At 45.1% G+C, this 25,880-nt stretch overlaps 8 protein-coding genes across 8 annotated transcripts; 5 read left to right on the top strand and 3 right to left on the bottom strand.

The window, feature by feature from the left end:
- Positions 1-1,383: 1,383 nt before the first annotated feature.
- Positions 1,384-2,887, top strand: J7T55_006931 (uncharacterized protein; the record flags this gene model as incomplete). Its single annotated transcript, XM_053135073.1, has 2 exons — positions 1,384-2,619; positions 2,690-2,887. The coding sequence occupies 2 exons, from the start codon at positions 1,384-1,386 to the stop codon at positions 2,885-2,887; spliced, it is 1,434 nt and encodes a 477-aa protein (XP_052987216.1).
- A 2,735-nt stretch (positions 2,888-5,622) lies between these two features.
- On the bottom strand, positions 5,623-7,397 carry J7T55_006930 (sam dependent methyltransferase; the record flags this gene model as incomplete). The annotated part of the gene is made up of 4 exons (XM_053135071.1): positions 5,623-6,471; positions 6,704-6,725; positions 6,892-7,022; positions 7,353-7,397. 4 exons carry the CDS (start codon positions 7,395-7,397, stop codon positions 5,623-5,625), a joined length of 1,047 nt encoding a protein of 348 aa, XP_052987215.1.
- Positions 7,398-9,164: 1,767 nt separating this feature from the next.
- On the top strand, positions 9,165-9,473 carry J7T55_006929 (UbiA prenyltransferase; the record flags this gene model as incomplete). Its single annotated transcript, XM_053135070.1, has 1 exon — positions 9,165-9,473. One exon carries the CDS (start codon positions 9,165-9,167, stop codon positions 9,471-9,473), a length of 309 nt encoding a protein of 102 aa, XP_052987214.1.
- A 180-nt stretch (positions 9,474-9,653) lies between these two features.
- On the top strand, positions 9,654-10,052 carry J7T55_006928 (4-hydroxybenzoate polyprenyl transferase; the record flags this gene model as incomplete). The annotated part of the gene is made up of 1 exon (XM_053135069.1): positions 9,654-10,052. The coding sequence occupies one exon, from the start codon at positions 9,654-9,656 to the stop codon at positions 10,050-10,052; it is 399 nt and encodes a 132-aa protein (XP_052987213.1).
- A 346-nt stretch (positions 10,053-10,398) lies between these two features.
- On the bottom strand, positions 10,399-12,587 carry J7T55_006927 (uncharacterized protein; the record flags this gene model as incomplete). The annotated part of the gene is made up of 2 exons (XM_053135068.1): positions 10,399-12,011; positions 12,065-12,587. 2 exons carry the CDS (start codon positions 12,585-12,587, stop codon positions 10,399-10,401), a joined length of 2,136 nt encoding a protein of 711 aa, XP_052987212.1.
- Positions 12,588-12,940: 353 nt separating this feature from the next.
- On the top strand, positions 12,941-13,786 carry J7T55_006926 (uncharacterized protein; the record flags this gene model as incomplete). Its single annotated transcript, XM_053135067.1, has 2 exons — positions 12,941-13,464; positions 13,597-13,786. The coding sequence occupies 2 exons, from the start codon at positions 12,941-12,943 to the stop codon at positions 13,784-13,786; spliced, it is 714 nt and encodes a 237-aa protein (XP_052987211.1).
- Positions 13,787-19,056: 5,270 nt separating this feature from the next.
- On the bottom strand, positions 19,057-22,338 carry J7T55_006925 (uncharacterized protein; the record flags this gene model as incomplete). The annotated part of the gene is made up of 1 exon (XM_053135066.1): positions 19,057-22,338. The coding sequence occupies one exon, from the start codon at positions 22,336-22,338 to the stop codon at positions 19,057-19,059; it is 3,282 nt and encodes a 1,093-aa protein (XP_052987210.1).
- Positions 22,339-23,549: 1,211 nt separating this feature from the next.
- On the top strand, positions 23,550-24,767 carry J7T55_006924 (uncharacterized protein; the record flags this gene model as incomplete). Its single annotated transcript, XM_053135065.1, has 3 exons — positions 23,550-23,794; positions 24,047-24,214; positions 24,461-24,767. The coding sequence occupies 3 exons, from the start codon at positions 23,550-23,552 to the stop codon at positions 24,765-24,767; spliced, it is 720 nt and encodes a 239-aa protein (XP_052987209.1).
- Between the last annotated feature and the right edge of the window lie 1,113 nt (positions 24,768-25,880).

The following is a 25,880-nucleotide window of genomic DNA, read 5'->3' as shown; positions in this document are numbered from 1 at the left end:
ACTTCAACGATGCCACTTCAATGACGTATGGAGTCTGATGGCGAATTTCAACGACTTTGGAATGGTTTCCCTGGTTTAGAAGAAAGAGAGAAGAGAGAGAGAGAGCGCGCAACTGCATTTCATGGTTAGGTGTCTGTATTGCGAAAGGAGTCATGTATCATGGTGTCATGCTGGCTTGTAGCGGCCCGGGCGATGAGTTTTCCGGGCTGTTGCGTCTGGTCCGCATGGAACTACGAGTGGAGGGTGCAAGTTGGCACGTTTTCTTTGCGTGCGCAGCGACCCAGGGGAGGGAAACGGAAGGACGGAAAGATGGGAGGACATTGTTGTCATAATGAAATTTGCGCGGAAACAACGGAAAGCACATATATCCCTTGCCAGTCGTCATCCCCCCGCCCCCTTTTATCCTACCTACCGACTCCCTGCCGCTTGTTGGGTTGAGGAGTAAATCAAGAAGAGTAAAAACAAACCCTGGGGCTCCTCACGTTGTGACAGGCAGGATAGCTGGATTAGACCAGGACGGAAGCCAAGGTCTATAAGGATGGCGATCCGGATCGGTGCCCCCAGACCTCAGCGATCGGGACTTTCAGGGGACGGGCACCCTCATGTCTCCAGGCATCGCCAGATCGAGCGTTCCCGTCCCGACCCAGTCACTACCAGAATCCTGGTATGCCGACTTCGAGCCGCATCGGGCCCGCATGTCATCCACGTGCGTCTCCTGTGGGCCTTGCTCTGCATCGATGTATATAATCCGCCGTCCTCGCTAACCACTCGCAACGAGACAGCGGCACTTACAACTCGCCAAGACATGGTGTGGATCATTGCCGACCACGTCACTATCTGTACCAAGTTAAGACTGCTGTGTTCTTTCGTTGCCTCAACTCGCCTTATCTCTCTGGTTTCAACCCATCTCGCGCTCCGTGCATCCCGGGTTCCCACGGGAGTATAGCAAATGCCGGCCAAGCAAACACAGCCTTGAGGTATGTACGCATGGACGAAATGGATAAAGTGAGATGTGTGATGCAGGTGGAGTGAAAAGTATACAGTCGTTTACTAGATCATCTTGCCATTCAGTAATGGCCGGATCCAAGACACTAACCGACAGGGAACTGCCCCGGTGCGCGTGTACAGCACAGAGCGCTTGGGAGCATAAGCACTTGGCAGATGCTCGTGAACCGCCACCCGCCGAGGAACGTTGACGAATGCGCTGACGACAGAGGCAGTGCTGCGTGACCACTCACAACAAGTTTAAAAAGAAAGGGAAGACCCTGCTTCGCGGTTTCACACGCGCTTTGCAGGCAATATGTCTCATTTCTTATCATCATCGACTGACTTTCCAATTTTTTCACTCCCAAAGTGAGTACCATACTCCTAGATCACGACATAATGTCCAAGTTTGAAGAGCATTTGCCGTCGACGGCCGACGATGAGAAACTTGCGAGGAAGCTCCAGGAGTGGGAAGATGAGGAACAAAGCCGAGCAGACCCTCGTAACAACCCCACGGCAACACAAGATGAGGAACTTGCAAGGAGGCTTCAAGCAGAGTGGGATTCTCGGAATCAAGATCATCGAGCGGCGGCCCAAGTTCGGTCATCACCTAGACAAGTATCATTTGCTGCGGCACCACAAGAACCACAGATGACAGGCGCGCTTCCAGCCCTCCAATACTCGCGGGATGCGACGCGGGTCATGGCGTACATGATCCCACTGCCCCAACCGCTTAGACATGGAGTGCCCCAAGATATTCCGCAGCGATACATGCTGTACATGCCGCCAGCGCCAGACCTGCTGAAGCCCACCGAGAAAGGAAGCAAGGAACGCAAACGAGACAAAGTCGTACGCCGGTGGCAACAAGAAGTAAAGAAAGCAAAGACGTTCAACGGCAAAGTGGTGTCCCTGGGCGGAATCCACAGTGCGTCTTTCCGTGGAGCCGTCTGGTGCTTGAACGTTATCAAGCCCTCAGACGTGACCTTTCTCTCGCGCGTCCCGCGCAAGACGGTCCAAAGCCTCGTCCTCGTCCACCCAGAGGACTCGCGCACGCAGTCCACGGACGACATGTTCAACAACGTCAAGGGCGAGCTGAGCCGGACCAAGAGCAGGACCAAGCGAGATTTCTTGATTGGAACCGCGCTGCTGCCCTTCACGGTCACCATCGACCTCGTCATCCCCGTCTTTGGTGGGCTCAGCGAGGTCAACATGGTGTGGATGGCCGTGAACGCCAGCGCGTGGATGACGGCGAAAAAGGTTGTAAACAAGTTGAGGCCTGCTGAAGAGGACTCCCTTGCCTATGGTGGCAACGATGGCGCAATGATGCTGCGCACACCGCGCACTGGTGACGGCTACACCGGCAATATTCAACCACAACAAGACAATGATGAACGGAGGACGGATGACAATGAAGGGCGTAAGAAAGACGACAAGGACAAGACGATCCAGATGGTATTCCGGCCAAGCCCGGCGATGGACCTGATGAGACGCTATGTCGAGGAGGCGTGTCACAAGCGCAATCCGGACGCATTCCCCAGTCCCGCAGCACACGTGCCTGGTGAATCCGAAGTGCTTGCAAGCATGGGCTGGAGCCCTGAGCGTCGAGAGGTGCCTGACGCGGAGGACGACGTGGCTGTAAGTTTGCTCAATACCCCCTCGCCTCCTCTGATTGCGTAATAACTGACACAACCTGTGCTCTGAACAGTGGCAGATCCGCAAGGTGACCGAAGATCTACGAGCTGCGACGGGTAGAGCTGCCAAGTCTTGGGATAGCTGGGCTAAGAAGTACATGAAGAACCCAAAGAGAGCACTTGATGAAGAGAACGAGGACAGTGATGACAGCGAGGACGAAGAAGAGTTGAAGCCCGAACTGCCCAAGAGACCACCGGTGCACTACAGATAGGCCTCACAAGGCTGGCTGGGAGATACATGCCTGTCTGCAATGCGTGTTTGTTTGGGAAACTGGGTAAGAGGAGCAGGGGGTGAGCTTTGTACAACTAACAGCACTTGGATATACCACCGTCATTATTTAGTCTCACCTTGCGTCTCTTAGCTCGCAAACTATGACAGGCGCACGTAAGAAGCTTTGCTGCTGACCACCCTGCGCTTCCAACCTGTCAAAGGTTATCTAAGCTTCGTCATACCATATATCACTTTCCATGGGGCTTTCAAACACAAATTAGTTTTGAATACAGACTGTTTCTACTTTTCACTTGTCACAGTGACCAGTGATTTGTCCCAGCAATTATATTCCTATATGGGACTTCACATGCCCATAACTATTAATCCACCCAGTCTCTGTGATTATAAAGAGGGGGATTCCCCGATGTTACTCATCATAGAACCCAAGATGGACAGTCATCAAGCAAGTGAACATTGTTATAGCCGGAAGAAGAAAAGCAGCATTCCTTGGCGTCTGAAAGAGAATATTTACAAGTGAAAGCGACATAAAACATTTCTGTATGAGAGATGTGGTAACAAGGCTCATCTTATCAGCCTGGGTTTGACGGTGCCACAAAGGTTGATGTTGATGTTGATGTTGATGCCTCCCATCTAAGGACGAATATAAGTCAAGTGTTGCTGTGCAATGTGAGGCAGCGCAAATACCTGATATGCAGGGGGAGGCCCACAGCAAAAGACAACATTGTTGTTCCCCTGGCACAAGCCAAAGTCCCGCTTGTTTAAATTTGCTCCCTTTCCGTGATTGGTCTTATTGCCGAAGTCAACACTACCACCAACTAGATAGGAAGGTTAGCACAAAGGATGACACAAGTGCCGAGGGTACTTCACCTAAATCACCGTCCCAAGTCTTGGCCAAGTTACACACTGAAGAATCATCAGTGCAGCACGAGATATACTGAGATCCGCAACTTAGAGAGGCAGTGTTTGCGTCGCCAGAGACCCCATTATCACTGCGGATAGAGGGCTGCAGTGGTATGGCGGTAACATAAGATACGAGCCTCAAACACAAAACAGCGAGGAGGAAGAGCATTACGCCACTAAGTGCTGCTGGTCTAATAATGGTATTAGGCCAGAAATGGTGCTAGATTGGCGGAAAGGATTGGCCTGGAGGCCAGCATGATGAACCCATAGCGGCTGCGGTTCATTCATATAGGACTTGTCACGCCCAATGTACTTACCGCGAACCATTAGAGATTATATGGCCTCGTGACCATTCAAGCTTGCCCCATAGGCAATACTACTCTTCAACGGAGAGGAATTCGCTCATTGCGTCCACCTGAGTAACTAAGAGTTGCATCTAACACGGGCAATATTTCGAAATTGAGACAGAATTGCACCCCGAAGCCACCTGAGCAACAAGGGACCTCTCGAACGGACCCATGATGACCGTTTATGTTCCCCAATGTTCTTGGGTATCAACAGTAAGACAGACAAATATGGCTTGGTCTGCCGGGACCTTCCACTGTATCCTACGCACCACTATTGAGGTCGACTTCGAACTAGTAAGTCGAGTCAGAGAAGTGCCCACGAGTGCAGATGTGTGACTAGAGAACTCAGCCAGGCCAAGCCCCAAGATGGTCGATCTTGCCCTCCTTCTGACCAGCACGCCAGACATTGCGTAACATAGATGCATATGCCTCGGCAGCAAGTCGGTGTGGATGATCCTTATTCCAAGAGTCTTGTCCCTCCCGAACACCACCGGATAAAGTGCTTGCAGTTCTTGTTCCATAATAAGCATAGTCGATGCATGCAATCTCGATAAGAGAACGGCAACTATGAACGTTCCTGCGTCATGGGTGCGGCGGCGGCTAGGCCAAAGGCAAACCCGTTATGCTTGGGGAGTTTCCACCAACAGCTCACCAATACTCTACACCATCTTAGGTAAAACGATTGTAGAGAGGGCTCAGAAGAAAAGTGCTTATATATCACAACACCGTCCGTAGAGTTCGTGTCAGGGAACTCGTCCTTCCCGTGGATTTCCGAGGCGTCGCAACCGCTCCACCTCAAGAGTGTCCCAAGGTTGCACTCCATCATCGCGACGTCGCACGAGAGCTTGGCTGCCACCCCTCCACGAACTCGAATTGTACGAAAAACATCATACGCGCTTTCGCCGAGTCAGAAAATACAATAGTCTACTTGGCACCCGCGAGAGCTGGGAGAGTAGGCGAATACGGCAAAGAGTGACCCTGCCCAACATAATCATTTTGTTCTAATCAGTGCAGACACCATCGGAAAACAGTCGCCTATAGTATATGTCATTCGATCATAAAGAGGCATTTAATATAATCGCATCGAAAGGAGAAAAGCATGATTTGACTGTACAAAGCTCGCCCGAAGGTGACCATTACATGTGGGTCCTGATTTATGGTGTGGATGCAGAAGGCCGAAGATGCCACCTACCTACTGATGCGCATAAAAAGTACGAATGTCGTCATACGGCCGGCGACTAAGCTTGGATATAGTGTTCCAGTGTTTGCCGACTCTCTTGTATTGCTGCAATATGCGAGTCCTTGATATTGCTATAGGAACTAAGCTGAGAGGGTAGGATGGGATAGGATTAATAAAGAGGCTCTGGGATTGTTATAAGTCTAAAGTTGACTTATTTAAGTAAAGTCCTTATGTGTGAGCATGTAATCAGTCATATTGATGTATGCAGGCACTTTGTATTTCTGTAGCTTACATGGGTGGCTTTCTCGCAGTTACAACCCGGAATCGGGCACAAATTTTGTCCAATCCCAAGTCAGCCCTGCGAACTTCGTCGACAACACGAGCCGCATACTTGACTGCCATCTCTTCCGTCCACCCTAGTCCTTTCATAAACATCTCCTTTGTCATCACTGGCGCACCAGCCTCAATCATCTTGCAGAGTAGAGAGTCCATCTTTCGCATGCGCTCGTCCTGCTGCCGACTTCCATCGGGGGCCCACCCGCCCAAAGGGACCTTTCTGTCTGTGACTACCACTTCCGAAAAGCCGGCCTCGCGGAGTGCATCCGGTAGCCTTGCGGCATAGCCATGGTCGCACCCGAGTGCTGCGGCGGCTTCGACCGTCCCGCGATGCCATTCCACGAGCAGAGGAATCTGCGAGCCCTTGCTAGAACCCTCAGGCTTCTCAGCCGGATCATCCTTCTCAGATACCATCGGACTCCAGTACTCGCGAATCTCAACTATACCGCCCGGTCTCAGGTTTTCAAAAAGCCGCCGCAGCATCTCAGCTGGGTCCGGGACGTTCAGAAGGACCTGCCGGCAGTGGACCAGGTCAAATGGTCCGGCTGCCGGGCCCTCAGTTGGCCAAGCAGCCAGGAGGTCCTGGATGGCGAAGTGGATATTGGCAGGCTGTAGACAATCGGGCTGGAGGGGAGGGATCCCAAGGTCGAAGCCTATTACCTGAATGTCCGGATGTTGCTGTGCAAATTGAATTGCCCAGATGCCCGTGCCTGTTCCCACGTCGGCAACGCGGAGGTTGCCATCACGTCCGGTTTGTTGCTGATAAGAACTAGGGAATTGGCTCACAAGAAGGGCACCATCCTGATCAAGCAAGGACAGCTCGTGTTGAATGTTGAGACGTGCACTTTCTGCCCCAACGCCTGGGGGAGGAAGAGGATAAGATTTGGGAGGCATGAGGGACTGTCTTTGTTTTTGAATAGTTGGTGGGATGGGACAGGATATAAGTTTGAATAGCGTGTACGTGTGACTTAGGAGATAGTAGAACCTGACCGAGAGGAATCAATAGTAACATGCTGGGGAAGAAGGGAGGTACTTTATAGACGAGCAGCTTTGTCCTGCTATCGTCGGTTAAGCGTATCAGGCAGGGTCAGATGGGGATTTAGGAAGAATTCCTATACGTAAATACAACTCTTTTGCTATCTAGGGTCCCCCCCCAAATATCTCTCCACAAGCCTTTGGTGATATCAGTATTGCCGGGGACATCTACGGGCCTTTACTTACCACCCTCTGCAATCTTGAATCACAGCCGCGTAAGACTGGGGAACGAGAGAGCCGTAGAGTTCCTGAGCCTTCTCAGGCGATAGGTCGTTGTACATGCGATCTTTGGACTTTTCGTTGACGAAGACTTGTATCTGAAGGTGACGGAACGAATTAGAAGGGGCATTCCCGACAGACACATCAAGCGTCAGAGAACCTACGCGGTCATTCGATTCGATGACTTTGTGCCAATCCATCAACTGCGCGCCTGAAATCGCCGTCAGATTGCTTAGACCTACCTCTGGAATTGCAAAAGCGGCATAAAAAGCCACATGTCGGAAGCCCCAAAAAAGTCCACGCAGAGCACGCTCCTTGACACTGTTGCTACGAGTTGCGATGCAGGTTGGGATGCCACCGTCAGAATGTCAGGTTAGGACAATATCCTGTCTCTTCTCAGAGAAAGCCTTCGTGTGTTCCAAAAGTACCTTGACATCAGCGTCCAATCCTATTCCTGGGGCATCTGTGCCCATGTTTGGCAATGCAGGGGCAACCAGGTTATACCAGAGTAGCAAGGGCATGTTTGATCAGGTCACAAAGATGCGGAGGTGCCATGCTTCAGACCGAAAAGGATTCTCGGCGTTGGGGGCCTTATTCTGGAGGGATTGTGTGCTTGGAGGAGGGGCACCAACGCTGTGGCATCAATGGTGAGCTTGAGTACAACATCCCTCTGCATGCATTCTCGAATGCAGAAATGTTGTCTCCATCATTGATCCTTTCTTAGTAAAGGTCAGCTTATCAGAGTAGTCTTACATGGCCTAGGTAACCGACTCGACTCCCAGCACCCTGTCCCCGGCCTTCAAGGGACGGAGGTGATAGCAAAATGGGGCTTAGCGAGGGAGACGAGCTACAGTCATGGCAACCCACCGCCAGTTATTCGTAATAGAGATGCTCATGGAGATCGTGACAATTTGACCGGTCGAACAGCATTCTGATCGCCACCTGGGCGTCAATACCAGTCGTGTTATAGTGAGCACTCAAACGGAGTACGATAGTATCCAGACATAAGTAATAGCACCACCAAAACTCTTCAGCTTTCGTCATATTTCACATAACAACCACAGAGTGTATATTAATATCTATTAGGGGGGTGATTTTGTTTTTAACTTGTATACATACTGATCTGTTTGCGGTCTCTTCATACAATGGTGGACGCTTAGAGACCCTGCGTTAGACGACATACAATGCCGATAACAATAGGTTGGAAATACGACTGAGGCACTAGGCCCATAGTTTTTATTAACACCAACCAATTGTCAATCGAATGAAGAATCTATTAATGATTCTTTTCTCTCCCCTGGTCTAGAGTTTATTTTCTGGTAGAACTATGCGCTGATAACCGAATAGTCAAGAGCCTTGTCTTAATTGTGTCCGGTACTTTTGCACACCTCCTGGCGTCGAAGGAAAAGATACATTCACCATAATATATATTGTCAATCGAATAAAGAATATGTTTTCTGGTTGATCCGTGGGCTGGTAAACTGAATAGTCAAGAACCTTGCCTTAAATGTGTACGGTACTTTTGCACACGTTGTGGGTGCTGAAGGAAAAGATACATGCAACCCACCCTCGCTGAATCGAGCCTAGTGCATTCATTACACGGGGTCGGGCCAAGTGGTAGGCGCACACATCCATCCCATGGCCAACAACCTGTTTCCGCTTGTTTTGTTGGAGGATCTCGCACTTTTAACCAAAACTCTATGCAGTCATAGTGGATCGTGTATTGTGCGAGGCTTACTGCCGGTCCAGACGTGATTACGTTACACTGAAACATGGGCAGCCCGATTTTGTGATTTCTACATCGCTCACCAGGCTACGATGTTAATAGAAAACGCATGCTATTGTGGAAAAGAAGGCTCGCTCCAGCAAGAAGCAAGTCACTAAGAGACTAGTAGAGATCGAGGGAAATTGCATCTGAACAGGTGCCTGATGGTTCCAAGTGAGCAGCGAGTCCATGAGATATAAGGCACCATGTGCCACCGTCAAAAACACATTCTGTTACGTGTCTCAACAACTCCAGCCAATCCTCATTTGATGTATTTTGTTCCACAAACCCAAGCTATAATGTCCACAGAGCTCCAGAGCAGACCCGCTTCAGGTTAGATACTGCCCCAATTTCCCAGGGCAGGCCGGTACAAGACGATGGGGTCAATTTCTTCCCTCATCTTCCCAAGTATTCGAATCCCACTACCGGACTCCTTTCAATGATCCCTAGCTCCTGGATCCCCTACGCTCAGCTTATGCGCCTCGATCGACCTGCCGGTTTCTACGCATTCTATATACCTTATCTCATCGGCATCACCTACGCATCTTGTATCACAACGGTGCCACCAAGGATGTCGGCGACAATGCGGTTGGCGGCAGGTCTCATCCCCTTTGCTGTGTTGTTGCGCGGTGCCGCATGCACGTGGAACGACATTGTCGACCAACGGTTTGACCGCCGTGTCGCCAGATGCCGACATCGCCCCGTCGCTCGTGGCGCTGTCTCGACGCACCAGGCCCTCGTCTTCATGTTCGCACAAATCGCCCTGTGGGGCTACTATCTCTAAAATTCCGGTCTCTTCCCGCCTCAATGCGTGCCATATGCGGCTACCTCTCTTGTACTATTTGTGGTCTATGCTCTGATGAAGCGCGTCACATATTACCCCCAACTCGTTCTCGGGGTTGCATTCGCGTGGGCCTTGTTTTTCTCCGTCGCAGCAGTGGGTGTTGGTACACCACGCGATGTCATGACGCGTGGATCAACGCTGGCACTCTTTGGCGCTAATGTTCTATGGACCGTGACGTATGATACGATATATGCACACCAAGACATCGCAGACGACGAGCAAGCCGGAGTCAAGGGAATGGCACTTCGATTTCGAAACTCAACAAAAGCACTTGCCAGTGTTCTGACCATCGCAAAGCTGGTGTTGCTCACATTCTGTGGAATATGTGCGGAGTTCAGTGTCATTTATTTCCTAGGCACGGTTGGTGGCGTGGCAGCCGCTATGGTATACTACATCTGGGATGTAGATTTAGCCGATTCTGAGAGCTGTGGGCAATGGTTCCATAAACAATTCTTCCTCGTTGGGGCTGCTTTCATGGCTGGACTGGCTGGAGAATACTTCAACAGGCTAGCTGTTTAGGGAAACATCTCCTACTTTGAAACTGAGCCGTTCTCGCAAAGGATTTTTAAAGACATCTTTTCCAAGCTGAAGATTGCCACACGCTATTTCCGTTCTGGATACTACTGAGATTACTGACTTCACCCAACGAAAATTGATGAGGTCTGTCTACGCGTCGTATTCAATATCAAGAACATGCTTCCTCATATTAGACTGACGAATTACTTATACTTCCATCCATAATTCACAAAGATTTCCCAGAAACAACTTAATCGATGCCAGGGGGAAAAGAAAGGAAAACAAAACGCAAAGACACAGCAAGCAAACAGGCGAAAACAGAAAGGGAGGAGGGCGGTGTGAAGGGGTCTTAAACAAGTACTAGCCTCTCAGACTTGAAATGCTCACGCATTGGCCCAACGTCCTCTGAATCCTGAAGAAAGTTGAGATGTTCAAGTGTCTGCTTCTGTATGAACCATCCGACCCGTTCAAAATGGCTGCTGCCGTAACAAGGTTGGATGAGGAGGGCTTGTATATTCGCTGGCTCCGCCGTCTCTGCAATGAGCAGCATCCGTACGTCAGGCAGATATATCCCCTCATCTTCCTCCTTGTCAACCGTAAATGTTCCGAGCCCATCAAACTCATCAAATCCATACAAAAACTCGCATGTATTCAAGTAGTCCAAAAACGCAGAGTCTTCTATATTAGCAGAAGTTAGATGAGCAACCAAAATGTCCTTTAATGGCGCCACCTTTGCGGTGAGATCTAGCTGCGCGCCTATAGTCTCGTTGCAACAAGTGCACTTCCGGTGAGGTTGGATGTTGTTGACTTGTATAAGGGACTTCCATCCAGGCTTGAAGGTAGATGCATCCCACGAAACACCCCCATCTCGACACGCCCATGACCAAGTGGGGGCGCGGTAACCGTCTCTTGGGCGCTTCCAGGATTTTGAGCTTGGCTGCCAGAGAAGACCTCGGTGCAGATCCATGCGCCAGAGACCATAGATATACGTGTCGTTTAGAATGTTGTTCAGCTCCGAAGCTAGACCTTCGATCGCCGGTAGCTTGTCTTTCGACTTTGTCAATTTCCTCTTGGTGTAAATCTTGACTACCTCGTACCATTGCGAGAGGTGAGATTCTTGCTTTTGTAATCTCTCGGACTCCGTCATGATATGTGATGCGGCGAGCAGCGCAGAAAATTCGATGCGCTTGGGTAGTTCAAAGCCAGGGTTCTCCAGTCTCTGTGTTGTAGCGCATTCATAATAGAAGACGTCCTTTGTGAAGTATAGAATCCGGGTGGACAACAATCTCTCCTGCAATGTCCAGCCGCGTTCTTCCCAGCGGCACGTACTCAAAGATTTTTGGACACTTGTCTCAGGCGGATACCGGAAATGAGCGAGGCCGGATTTTTCCATGAGCGGCTCTGAACGAAAAGATTGAACTTCTTTGAAGACAAATTTTGAAGTAGTCCTGTAAGACGGGTCACGGTTCAGCAAAAACCCGTCAAATGATGACTTTGAAGTCGTAGCCGCAATGGTCAAGCAGGCGTGGCTGTAAATCTGGCCCATTCGTGACGATTCTTTGCTCCAGTCCTCTGGATCATCTTGGATTATACAAAGTGCGTCGATCCAGATGTACCGAATACCTAGAGCACGAGTTGTCCGTACAGCGTCCCGAAGCGTATTAGGCAGGTCGCACAATGCGAATCCGGATCGTCTCGACCCAATATTGCTTTTCGTGGTCAAGAAGTGCTCTTTCTGGTTTGCTTTAGACCCCCAGCAATAGCTTAGTGCAGTATATCCAGAATCATCTGCTTCAGTGACCAGTCGTAATGTTTTGTCCTTTATGTCGAGAAGACGGCTTGGAGTAAAGCCACTCAGTCTGGACCTGCAAACTTCGTGGTTCATTTGGCATTCTTTAAGCCATCGCTTGACATTTTCCACGTTCTCGGTTGAAAGCGGATCGCGAGTGGTAAGGGTTGCTTCTATGAACCATTGTCAGCACTTTGCCTGAACTTCCTTCCCTCTCAGCACTTACCAGATGATGTCTGAAATGCAAGACGATATCCCATGGGGACTTGTCTTCCTTGATCAAATGCTGGCACGTCAACTCGTATGATGACGGGGCCTTCGTCTTTATACATTGAGAACGAGGATCTGCACTCGAATCTCTCATCCATCTTGGCTGATAACACGATTCCGACCCATCTCTTCTTGCCCTGGATGTCAAGGCCTTTTCTTTCATACTCCGCCAGCACGCTCGATCTCAAAAAGTTACAAAATGAGCAGCCCTCGGTAGCCCGTTGCTTCAGGGCTGGGAATGTGGGGAAGAAATCAAGATAAACTTGATAAAGCCGGTGCTGGGAAGCAATTACCGACACAAGAACTTCTTCTTCAGGTTCATCAGCGGTTACTCTGAACTGAAGTCCCGCACAGTAGCTGCATAATTTGCATGGCAGCGAAGATGTGTTGTCGAGGGAAAGCGTGGCCATTAGGCCGTGTATATTCGTTCTTTCCCAAGCACTTCGACACATCCATCGGATCTCTGAGTCAGGATGCATGATCAAGTCCAGAACTAATTGAGTAAAACAATGGCAGGTGTTGTTTGCATGCAGTGGGTTGCTCTGAGCGTTTAAGATTTGATGAAGAAGAAAACCAGAGAAGCCACTTAAAACTGGCGGGGGCGTTTTGATAATGTGGTAGGATGTGATGCAGCAGGACCTCGTTGGCACAACTTGACAGCATTTAATAAATAATCATGCTCGGGTCGACATGCACAAACATTCTCACGTCTCATAAGGTTGTTTCTTCCATTTCTTAGCGCCAGCTTCGCCTCTACAGGGGTCGGGCAGCTTCAAGCAGGCTGTCGATGTGTCAAAACCCCCTTTGCGTCACCTGCGTATCAACGCGGCGCATGTTGGTAGATGGTCGCCCCGTCCCCCTGTTTTTTGCGGCGCAGCCTTACACAGGAGACGGCAGCCCTGGACACATCTCAAGCATCACAGAAGATGAGTCAAAACCCAGGAATTTGGCTCTAGACCCGGAGGTGAAGCTGTATCTGAACTTGACCGGCCGTGTTCCAATCCACGGGCACCGATTTGACATCTGCCATGCTGATCATGACACAGCAAGGATACCCCAAGGGTTGCGCCGAGGGCGGGCTGACATCCAGATCGATCACGCCCGCAAAGCCTGGGGGGGTTACATGCGGTCGTCCGCCCATGCCCACCATACACGCCTTTCTGCTCCCACAAAGACCACTGATGGCGGCATTGACGGGGCGAAGGATGTCCTGTTCTTGAAAGGTGTCATCCGTGATTCATCCGAACCGCGCCTTTTTTTCACAAATGTATTGGATCCTGTCCAGAGGACATTCCCAAGTTTCGAGCCACCCACGTGTTTTACTCTCATATTGGCATTGCCCGCAGGTGGACATGCGTGAGCGCGGCAGTTGACTGTGAGGATTGCTGCGATCGCACCGACTTGATCTGACACTCAATATGTTGGTCACAACGAGACTCGGTGTTGATTCTCTGGTGCTGGAAGTGCATAGCGATGACTGACCACCAGCGACTGTCTCGGTTTGGAAAATGAATCTCTAAGTGACCTTAGTAAAACAAGAGGAACCAGAGCCGTCATCCTCAGTAACGACAAGTGCTTTGGTGGTGTCCCCAGCTGGAGCTCGGAGCAAGAGTGTGTCGGGGAAACAAAAGTTGGATCTTATGCTTTTCGCAAAAGAGCCAAGCCACGGGCCGCATAGGCGAGATAGAAAAAAATGTGGTAATGTCTGTGTATACAGAAGCAGGCAGATAAAAAGGAGTACATCCCCTACCTGCATCTGTTTTAGCTTTTCCCCTTTTTCTTACCTATTATCTACACTTATAGGCTATATTTACACTATATTTAAAATTAACTCTTTTTAAAAATATTTTCTTTATTTACTTTATTATATTTAATTTAATTAATTTTATTTATTTAATATATAGTTTTATAAAGCCTATAAGTTTACTTAAATTATATAAATTCCTTATTTATACTTTCCTTTTTTAAAAAAATAAAATTAATATATTTAAATAAATAATATAAAACAATATTTATTATATACCCTATTTTAATTATTTTTATTAAAAAATAAATAAAAAAAAATCCTTTTAATTATTATAACTTATATTATTAATACTTTTTTATTTTTTTAATACTTATAAGTAAATAAGTAAAATAATAAGCTTAAAAAATAGTTTTAATAAAGTATATATATTAAGCTCCTCTAAAACAAGCTCTTTTAACAGCTTTTTAAATAGCTTCTCCAATTAACCTCTTTTTCTTACCTTTAATAATATACTAACTAAACAGCTAACTATAAAATAAATATTATAACTAATTATATAATAAACTTTATAATTAACTTTATAATAAATATTATAGCTAACTTTATAACTAACTTTATAATTAATAATGCTAACTTTACCTAAAATATTTTCCTTATATAGTAAAAATAAAGCTTTAATAATATTTAAAATTATAATTTCTTAACTTAACTTAAGTTAAGTAATTATAGTAAATATACTTATTAATTTTAAGCTAAAGAAATAAAAGATTTATATTAAAAAGCTTTATTAAAATAAAAAAAAGCTTAAGCTTTAATAAATAAAGCTAAATTACTATTATACTTAACTTAATACCTTTATACTATTACTATAATTATTAATAAATAATAAGAATAACTTATATAAATATATAGCTATAATTTAAAAGTATAGTAAAATTTTTTATAAAGCTATCTCTTTTAAGTTTATTTATTAAATTTATAAAAGCTATTTTAGTATTTATAATTTTATTTATTTAAAGTAAAGTAATAACACTTTTAAGTTTTAAAAAATCTTTTTTATAAATAATAGTATTATTATAATTACTTAACGCTTATTCCTTAAAAACTTTAAGTTTTAAAGCATTTTTATAAAAATATTTACTAACTATTATATTATTTTTAATACCTTTTTTAATAAATAATATAATAATATTATAATAGTAATAAATATTTAGTTTTCCTAGTTTATTTAATAAAAAGTTAAGTATTAATTTTATTTAATTATTATTTTTATACTTTATTATTTAACTCTTATTTTTATAAAACTTTTTAAGCTAAAAAAATAGTTTAACTTTTTTATAAAGTTAAACTATTTTAATAAAGCTTTAATAAAAAAAAGCGCTTTTTTTATTAGCTAATTTATTAAATAAATTTAAAAAGTTTATAATAATTTTAACTACTAAACTTACTTAAAAGCTAATTATAACTATTTATATAAATATATTTTATATAATAATAGTTATTTAGCTAATAAGTATTTAAACTTTAAAAAAGTAGCTAAATTTTCTTAATTTTTACTAAAAAAGCTAATATTTAAGTTATTAATTAATAAAAATTCCTATTTAAATATTTTATAACTTTACTATTACTAAGCTCTTTAAATATTTATTTTATATATAAACTTTATTTTACTATTATAATTAAATAATAAAATAAAATTTTTTATATTTTTATTAAATAAAAAACTACTATAAAATTTACTTAGCCTTTTTATACTTTAAGCTTAAGTAAAAGCTTTTTAAGGCTACTTTAATAATCTTAAAACTATAATTAACAATATCTTATACTTTAATGCTTTAACTAAGTATAATAATAAACTTAATTTTTTTATTTTATTAAATAATTTTACTTTTATTTAAAATAACCCTTTAATTTTTTAAAAAGGATTTAATAAAAACCTTTTTTTAAACAAAGTTTTCCTTTATAAACTTATTAAGCTATTTATTTACTCTTTTTAAAGATTAATTTTTAAAAAAAATAGTAGCTTTTAATATATTTATTACTTTTCCTATTTAATTAATATATTAATTAATAATAATATTCTTAAAAAATAGGCCTTTTTTAAATATATAGTACTGTATTATATATTTAATATAATATAGAAAATAAGCTGTAATATATAGCTAATAAAATAAGATTTAATAAATATATTTTACTTTATTTTTATTATTTATTTTTAAAAAAGATTTTTTAACTTTATATAGTAAAGGTAGTATTATTATAAAAACTGCTTACCTTTTAGCTTATATATAGCTTTACTATTATTTAACTTTTTTATAAAAAGCCTTTATTAAATCTTTATAACTATATAAAACTTTAACTTTAATATTTTAATAAAATATTATTTAAACAATTTTATTATTACTTTTTTAATATATACTTTTTTAGCTTTTAAAAACTTAACTTTAAAATATTAGCTAATAATATTTTAATTTTTTAAAATAATTTTTAATATTATTAAAAATTAATAAAGTATTACTATAAAAGTTTTTAATATTAAAGTAAATATAATATAAATAAAAGCTTAATTATTATAAAAGTATATTAATAAAGCTTTATTTTATATTTAAAATATACTAGACCTTAAGTTTTTTTCCTTATAAAATATTTAAACCTTTAATAGCTTTTTTAGCTTTTATATAGTAGTTATTTAATTAAAATAAACCTTTTTATATTCCCTATAAGAGTTTTTAGCTTTATTTATTATATAGCTATATTAGTATTAAGTAATTCTGTTAATAATTTAAATAAACTTATTTTAATAATAAGACCTTTTACTAAACTTTAATAGTATAATATTATTTTAAAATATATTATATTAAATTTATTATCTTTTTATAAATGTATTTAAAATAAGTTATAGGGCGTTTTAGTTTTTATTTATATCCTTAGTAGATGTAGATTAGCTATTCTACTTACCTATTCCTTAGGATTAAGCTATTGCCCTAGTAAAACTTAAAGCCCTTTTCTTTAATAATAGTATTAATATTGCAAAAACCTTTTATATCCTACTAGCTTTAAATAAATAGTATTATTACTAGCTTTATAATATACTTATTATTTATACTAATAATAAAATTACTTAAGCTATACTTTTTAGTAGTATTATATAGTTGCTTATTATTTTATTTATTCTTTAAACCTTGCTTTACCTTATAGCAGTAATAGATATTAAAGTTTATACTATTTAGATTTCTATTAATAAAAACTCTCTTACTAATGCTATTTCTTATTAAAATTAATTTTTAATTACTAACTTATATTCAAATTAGTAAAGCTTTTTATTAGTATTTTTAATATTAACTTTATAGTAAAAATAAGCAATTTTGCTTTTAGTAAAGCCTATACTAAGCTAATTTAGGCTAGTATTAAACTTAAAATAAAAAACTTATATAATACTAATATTTGCTTATATTTAAAGATTTACTAGTTATATTAAATTAACTACTCTTTTTTTATAATAATAGCTACCTTTTTAGTTTTTATTATTACCTTTATATTTAGTAAATACTTTATTAAATATATTAAGTATATAATAATTATAAAATACTTTACTAAAATTTGCTTTTAATATATTAACTTTAATATACTTATAAAAATATTTAATAATAATTATATTAAGTTTTTATTTTAAAGTATAGTAAATCTTTTTTTTAAAGTTTTTAAGGATAAGTATAAGCTAATAAAGCTAGAGCTTTTATATTAAATACTTACTAATTATATTATAATAGATAAAGCGTTAAATATAATATTTAACTTTAATGCTGTATTTATATTAGCTTTTATAGCTTTTTTTTAAATAAGCGAATTTACTTAGCTTAATAGCTATATTAATTTTTAAAACTTTAGTTATTTATATATAGCTTAAAAATATATTACATTTTTTAGTTAATTATATATTAATAATTTTATTAATATTTAAAATAAATAAAAGTAATAAAAAAGTTATTATTTCTATTATTAAAACTAATAGCTTTCTTTACCCTTATACCTATATATAAATACTTTTTATATTTTGCTTATATAAGCTAGAGGCCTCTTTATTTATAATATTAAAAGAAACTTTTATATAGTAAATAATAATTACAGCTATATAATGCTATATTGCTACTTTAAGTATACTATTTTATAACTATTTTAAATATAGCTTTTATAAAAGTACTATTAAAGCTATTATAGTTGCTAAAATGTTTAAAAAAGAGTATAAAATTTTAAGCTAGTAAAAAGGTTTAATAGTTTAGTACTATTTTAAAAACTATTTTAATACTATTTTTATACTTTAATAATAAATATACTATTTTATTAATTATATTTATTTTTAATTAATTAAACTTAATTAGCGGATTTAGGCTATTTTTAAACTATATTTAGTACAGTTAGTATATATTATAAGTTATATACTAAATTATGTAATTAAGTAATTTTTAAGGATTGCCTATTATATAGTTAATTAAGTTAATTTAAAACTTTTATAAATATATAGTATAGTAATTAATAGATAATAATGTTTATATATATAAAAATAGGTGGATAAAAAGAAATATATTCCCTGCTTATATTTATTTTAGCTTTTCCCCTTTTTTTTACTTATTATTTATACTTATAGGCTATATTTATACTATATTTAAAATTACTTATTTACTTATTTTTAAGAAAAAAAAAAAGAGGGAAATAAAAAGATAAAAAATAGAGAAATAGAAAATAAAGGGAATATTTATTAAATTTATTTTATTTTTATTCACTTATATAGGGGGGCTATTTTTAAGCTGCGCTTAGCATAGTTAGTATATATTATAAGTTATATGCCGGGTTATGTAATTAAGTGACCCCTAGGGATTGCCCGCTACGCGGCCAATTAAGTTGATTTGAAACCCTTACGAATATGCAGTGCAGTGGTCAGCAGATAGGAGAGTGATTGTACACCAAGTATGTGGACATTGCAACTTGAAAATTCCAACATTGAATCCGCACAACAGCAACACATCTCCGATTTGACTGCAGTACTGCTTAGCCTCTCACGATTAGTCTACCAGAGCGAGTTGCTTTGATTGAGGACACAAATGCGCAAGTGTCACAGTACCAGAACTAAGGACATAATTACTTGGTATCAATTGCAATCTGCATAAAAAATCATCATCTCGATCAACTATACATTACTTCATTCATATAAAGGCAGGCGGCCCTTCAGATTCCCTACTCGTCCCAGACTGTCCAGACTGTGCCACACTCTTCCTCTTGATTTCATTATTGCCGCTGCCGCCACCGGCCTGCTGCTGCGAGGTAGCACTTGTCCACCGCACAACTGGTTTCCTCGAGGGCGTCAATTCGCTGACCATGCGAATACCACCACCGCCATCACTGCCCTGTCGATTCCTCATCGGGATGACCGGGCTCTCCATCGGGCTCTCCATCGGACTCTCCTGGTGCACGACCCAGTTTCTCGAGTCCCTCACACTGCTTACGCTCTGTAGAGTCTGCGCCGTCTTGGCCGTCACCGGCCGATCCATTGAGGAAGACCGCGACAGACGCGGCTGCGTCGTAGCCCACGACGTCGTTGTCGCCTTCCCTACTCCTCTGCCTCTGTTATCTCTCGACGGGTGAAACGGCGAGTTGTAGACAAGCCCCTCGTAGTCTGCGATCCCGAGCCCCGTGTACGACTCCCGAGGTGATGTAGTGGGACGCTGTGGCAGGTCGTATGAGCCGCTGCCGCGCCGTCGGCGGACCGTGCCCGGGTCGCTCTGACTCGAACGCTTCTCACCGGCTCCGACAGACATGGCCCGGCTGCTGCGACTACCACTACTGCTAACGCTTCCATTCATCCGCGCCTGCCGCATCCTATGGCTCTCGCTGTTGAGTGCCACCGGCGCCGTGGCCACCCGCGGAGTGGGCACAGTCGCCGGCACACCAGGGTCTCGCAAGCTCATATACCCACCACTACCACCAAAGTGGCCAGATCTACGGAAGTCGCCCCTGCTGGGTATCACATTGTCGAATATGCCCTGCCTCGCGTGCGGTGAGTCCTGAACATGGAGCCGCACTTTACCCCAAGCCTTCAGAGTCTTGCGTTGTACCGCGGCACTAGCAAGACTTGCTGCACCTTTAGCCGATGCTGTGGCTTTGCCAGCGAGTCGACGGGTTCCTCTGAATGTGTCAACCGAAGAGAAGCTGAGGAAGGACTTCTGGGACTTGGCGTGCCGAAGTGCGGGGTGTTCTCGAATCGTGGGCTCATCCGCGGCTGGACGGGTCTTTTCGATAATGATCTCTGATTGATCAATAGGCGTGATGTCTCGGTTCCGTCTACTAGGTTCACTATGTACCCTCGCAGGGTTTCGCGGTGGAGGATGACGGTTCATTGGAGTGGCGGGAAAGGGATAATTTTGACCACCGTCCCGAGCAAGCTGTGTTGTAGACCCAGTATAGGCCGCGTCTGGCGTTTGCAGAGGACTATGCTCCGAGTCGAGGGAAGGGATGCTGACTTCTACTTCGCTACGAAAAGAGTTCTGACGACTTTGACGCAGGGTGATGGAAGGCGGATGATCCAAGCTGAAGCCACGGCCATCGTCTTCGTCGAAGGAATCCGTCGAGGTCCGAGTATTCCCGCGTTTCAAGCGAGGGATGCGGAAGTTGCGCAGTGGTGCCATCAATTCTCGATATTTGCCTGGTAATGGATCATGAGTAGGCGCATCATGAACGATAATCGGCAGGGCTGGAGCTGGAGCCTCGGGAATAGGGGAGCCGGTGTATTCGGATCGGAGGTTGCTAGGTTTTCGAGGTTTGGATTTCTCGACTGGAGACTTGGTGAGTCCCACCGATTGCTGTTCACTCACATCCAGAGGCGCCGCCTCAGGGTCAAAGCCTTGAGTATGTATATAATTGGTGGGCTCTGGACCGCAACTTTCCTTCCCTTCCAGAGGAGTGCGCGAAAGGCGTCTCTGACGTCGACGGTAGCAGCAGAAGCAGAAGCATATAGCAAAAAGGAGTCCCAAGATGAGGGGAACGAGGATCGCGACCAGGACCACATTTGTGGTCGCATTGTGTGTGGGCTGGTCCCCAGGCGCAGCGGAGCCCTTCGATGTGGCGGTTGATGAAGCGGTGCCGGTCGAAGACTCTGGGCTGGTGGATGATGTCGACTGCGCGTTAGAAGAGATCTGAATAGTGAGTTTCTGTGACTGTGACGTCTCGTCTCTCTTTAGCCGACGAGCCTCTGCCTTGACGTTAAAGACGACTTCTATGACAGAACTCGGCGCCGAAGTCGGCACGTCCCCTGACAAGACCAAGTTCGATGCATCGAACTCGATCCATGAAGTCAATGGTTGGACGTCGACCGTGATCACAGAGTCAGAAGGGTTGAGCAAAAATGGCTTTAGGTCAAATGACAAGCGGTCACCGGCCTTGAGGCTCATGGCCGGAAAGACGCCCTGGAAAAGACTACCGCTTGTTGCAAGTTCAACGTCAAAAGTAATGTTTAATCTGTCCGAAAAGTCGTCTTCCATGATGACCGAAAATGAAGTTGATTGTGCCGTATCTGGGGGTGTGCCAGCGATCGCCCACGAATCAGGATCGAATGCCAGCCATGACGGCAGATTCTCCGGCGTGGCCCTGGGGACATCGGTAATGGCTGCGGGCTGGCCATCGATTTTTACGTTGCCAACCAGCCCTGTATACGCAAGAGGTGTTCCAACGGTGGCATTTAGCGTGATGCTCGGCTGGGTGGCTGTCAAGGCGTGGCTTCCGACCACGATGGAGAAGGCGATCGAGGCTGCAGAGAAGCCTGTGACATCCGACGCAACGAGTTTCAGAGAAAAGGTCTGTGGAGGCTCTATTAGAGAGGCGAATGGCGGCGTCGTTCCGGAAAAAGCCAATGTGCCCTCGTCGAAGGAGACCCAGGCTGGCAGTGGGCTGTTGTCCGTAGTGACAGCGTAGTAGTTGAGAATTGGGACTTGTGTGTCGGTGAAGGTATTCGGGGCAAAGGCGAAAATGAAATCTCTGTCTGGATACAGCAGGATGGATGATGGCTCAGAGTAGGCGCCAAAACTCCGTATCTGCTCAGAGACTGGCACCTGGACGGCGGGTCCAGGATCGCGAGAAACAACCAGAGTCGCCGCAAGAGACGTTGAGCCAGTCGAGTCGTTCGCTACCAGGGCGATGGGAACCCCGACCACTGTGCCGGGTGCGATGTCGGCATCCTGGGGTGTTCCGTACAGTCTGCGGTGGTCGCTGTCGATGGAGAGCCAGGACGGGGGGTTCCTCAGGGAATAGTACAGCGGCGATCCGGAGGACGACGTGAAGGTCGATGAGGGGAAGACGTATGAGAATGGCTGCGATATCCTCGCGACAGGCGGCACCTGGGAGTTGATGGGGAAGGAGATGGTAGGCACAGCCTCGACCAGTGCAGCGCTGATTGAGGCGAGAAGGAGGAGGATGGTCCTCCAGGGTTGAAGCATTGTCTGGTGTCAAAACGGGTGTTGAGTGCCCGATTTCATGAGGCCACAGACAGCAGGTGAGGCGACGACAGGATCCAGAAGGCGGATGGAGAAAGACCATGGAAGAGAAGGATGGCACAGAGTCATGGCCTACCAGGAGACATGATCGAAGACATGGCCGAAGACATGTCGAAGCTCAGGAGCCTCATCCCTTGAGGGCATTAGGGCCATCAGAGATCCAACCCCTTGAGGGCATCTTGTCGGCCACCCCTCGGTTTGAATGGATGGATGGGTAGACGACAAGATCATGCGTTGCCTTGCGTGGCAATGGGTGGCCAGGCCAGGAGGTCGGGACTAGGAGGCTGTAGTTGAGTCAACATTCCAGTCGAGGGTCGAGTGAGGGAGGGAGGCTTCGGAGGGGCGCGAGACAAGCGAGACATGGAGCGGCTGCCTTGCTCCCTCGGTGCGCCTGGGCTGGTGTGGTGAAGAAGTGGTTCTCTGTACCTTTGCCCACCATCATCCATCTATCATGGATGATTTGGTCGACTGGGTGGTGTCATTTGAGTTGTGTGGATGCCAATGTTAATCAGCTGTACTCTTCAAATCGGGAGGCGAGAGTGAGGGAGAGTGCGAGGCACGGTTCCCGTTCAGAAAAGTCAAGATTGAGGCCCATCACCGGTACAAAAACGGAAGAGAACCGTAACAACGAAACGATGATGTGATTGATGACTCGGTCGACGGCAGCTGCCTGTTGCCTGCTGCACCTTACTTGCCTATGTAGTTAGGTTTGGAGGTAGGTAGGTTTGCTTGGGATTTCTGGGGAGGCGCGACCACCGCGACTCACGATGGCGCCAACGACATCGGCGCGGCGTCATGAAGCGCCGACCAGCCGCTGCTGGGCCGGCTTCTGCTCTGAGAAACCACCCTTGGTAATCGTGGGCGTATCGTGTATCGAAACAACTCATCATTGAGCCCAGCCCGGCCCAGCCCAGACCCATTTGAGCTTATCGCCACCACAGACAGCAGCAACATCAGCATCGCGTCAATTGCGTCCCTTCACCGCCCTGCCACATCCTCACTGTCTTTTTTTTCTACCCTCACCCTCACCCTTAGTTCCCTTTACAGCTCGACTCATCACTCATCTCTCATCTCTCTCAAGTCTAAGCCTTCAGTCCCCAACCTTCACCCCTCAACCCGTGCATCTTGCACCTGGCATTGCCCGCCCCTCCACGATGAAGCTGTCTCGCTCGTCCTCGCCAGAGCTGGACCCCTCCACCATTGGCATCGACTTTGCGCCCCTCCCCGAGTACAAACAAGCCAGCGACACTGCATTAGACTTCGGTGGCCTACTTTCGACGCCATTGAAGGTCCACGAAGACCTTGCCTCAGGGTGCGGAGGCCAAACGTGGCCGGCGGGAATGATGTTGGCTAGGCATATGCTGCGATACCACCGGGACAAGCTCCGAGATGCGCGCGTGTGAGTCTCGCCGCACCTTGCCTCACCTTGCCTCACCTGCCCTGCCCTGCCCTGTCTTGCCCTGCCTTACCTTGACCTACATTGCATTCTGTTGTGTCATGCTGTGCTGTGCCATGCCGTCGCGCCTTGTCGTGCCGTGTCGTGCAGGGTGTGTATGAGAGAGGGCCAGGTGTAATGCAAGAGAGAAAAGACAAGACATGACAAGAGAAAAAAAGAGGAGACAGTAGAAGCTGACAACAAACGGTGCAACAGATTGGAGATTGGAGCAGGTGGAGGTCTCGTCGGCTTGGCAGTAGCAAATGGGTGCAGCCTCAGCCAGCCTCTGCATATTACCGACCAGTTGGAGATGTTGAGTCTGATGGGCCACAACGTCCTCCTCAACAACGCACAAGGCCGTGTCAAGCCCATGATCCTCAACTGGTGCGTGCATGTCCTGTTGGCAAATCGTAGACCATCCATCCCTCTGCCTGTTCTACACGTGTATACCCCCCCCCGCTCCCAAGCAGATACCCGAGACTTCCTGTCTATCGGCCACACTGGCAACCTGCAATGTCACATTCCTCTGCCCTATCGTGTCCGTCCCCAGCCATCCCGTGCGATGTGCGGCTGCAGTGCAGTGCCGTGCCGCTGGCTACCACCATCTTCTAACTCTCTGGAAAACTACAGGGGCGAGCCATTGCCGTCGGAAACTGTAAGCTTCAAACCAGACGTGATCCTGGCCGCCGACTGCGTCTACTACGAGCCCGCTTTCCCGCTCCTCCTGCAGACGCTCAAGGACCTCCTGGCGCTTTGTCCCTCCGCTACCGTCTACTTCTGTTTCATGAAGAGGCGGCGCGCCGACATGCAGTTCCTGAAAACCGCCAAAAAGTCCTTTGTCGTGACCGAGATTGCAGATGACGAGCGCCCCGTTTTCAGCAGGCAAGGCCTTTTCCTGTACACCTTCACCAGCAAGAATCAAGCCCCAACATCATGAGGTGCAACCGGGGAGCCAGACCTGGCGCGGACCGGTTAATGCAGCTGACCTAGTGGCCGGCCGGATTGCTTGATAATTAGCCCAGATACTCACAAAGGCCCCGGCTGCCAACACCTGCAGCTTTCCCAAGACTGGTACTGCCGCAGTCCGGTTGACCAAGCGCCATGTTAGATCGAGCGTAACCCCGCAGGAGGCCAAATAACCTGCAAGATTTTTGATGTTTTTTTTTTTACAGCAGAGTTTCGACAGTCTTCTATCACGATGAGAGCATCCTTCTCATGAATGGAGCCCAAGAGAGAAGAAAAAGCCTCACGGGCCCCAGCGGCGGCATCGCTTTGCTGGCTGTCTTGCCTGCTGCAGGACGGCCAGGCTGGGCTGGCGGGAAGGGCCCCTCGGATGCATCTCCGACGATCTAGCTGCAGGAAGATGACTCTGTTGTGTGACTTGTCGTGCTTGTCTGGGTGGCATTCAACCATTATAGACCGTGCATAGCGAAGAGGTAATAGAAATCAGAGTTTGAGGTCCAGATTTGCTTCCCCTCCACCTCGGCACGCCACTGCTGGCGCCTGCGGCAGTCATCAGCAGAGCGGCAACCAAGGACGCTTACCACACCCTCCCTGTCTTGTCAGCTTTCTCACGCCTCAGCTCAGCGCCAACAAAAATGTTTCCCTCGCATGCAGCCTCATAGGGGCAGAATTCAAAGTTCTCGCCAATCAGCAAAGAAGACAGCTACCATGCGAACAAGACGGTGCCACCAACGGGCCGAGAAACTTGTTGCTGTGCCAAAGCAAGATGGAGCAGTCCCGTTGTTCTGGATCCCCAACGTCTGCGAGAAGGCCTGAGTTGCCTTGCCCTTCCCCTCTTGACAAGACATCATGGCATCTGTCGCCTTCATGACGCAAATATGCAGATGTGCCGTGAGTCCAGCCAGGCCGAGGCCTCCGCGGTGTCTCCACGGGCTGCATGGGCCAGCAAATTCCCGCAAAAAACGATCTCACCTTACTACAACTCTGATTCCAACTTTGTTGATCGAGGAGGGGCGGGCTGCGCGTGGGCCTAGGACCAGGGACCCATCCAGATCATCGACGATCACTCCCTCACTGGGGCTCAGCA

This window comes from Diaporthe amygdali (assembly GCF_026229845.1).
Source record: "Diaporthe amygdali strain CAA958 chromosome Unknown NODE_51_length_283962_cov_64_506962, whole genome shotgun sequence".
NCBI classification, from domain to species: Eukaryota; Fungi; Ascomycota; class Sordariomycetes; order Diaporthales; family Diaporthaceae; genus Diaporthe; species Diaporthe amygdali.
The sequence above is the reverse complement of the archived record's forward strand: the minus strand, read 5'-3'. Positions and strand labels throughout refer to the sequence as shown.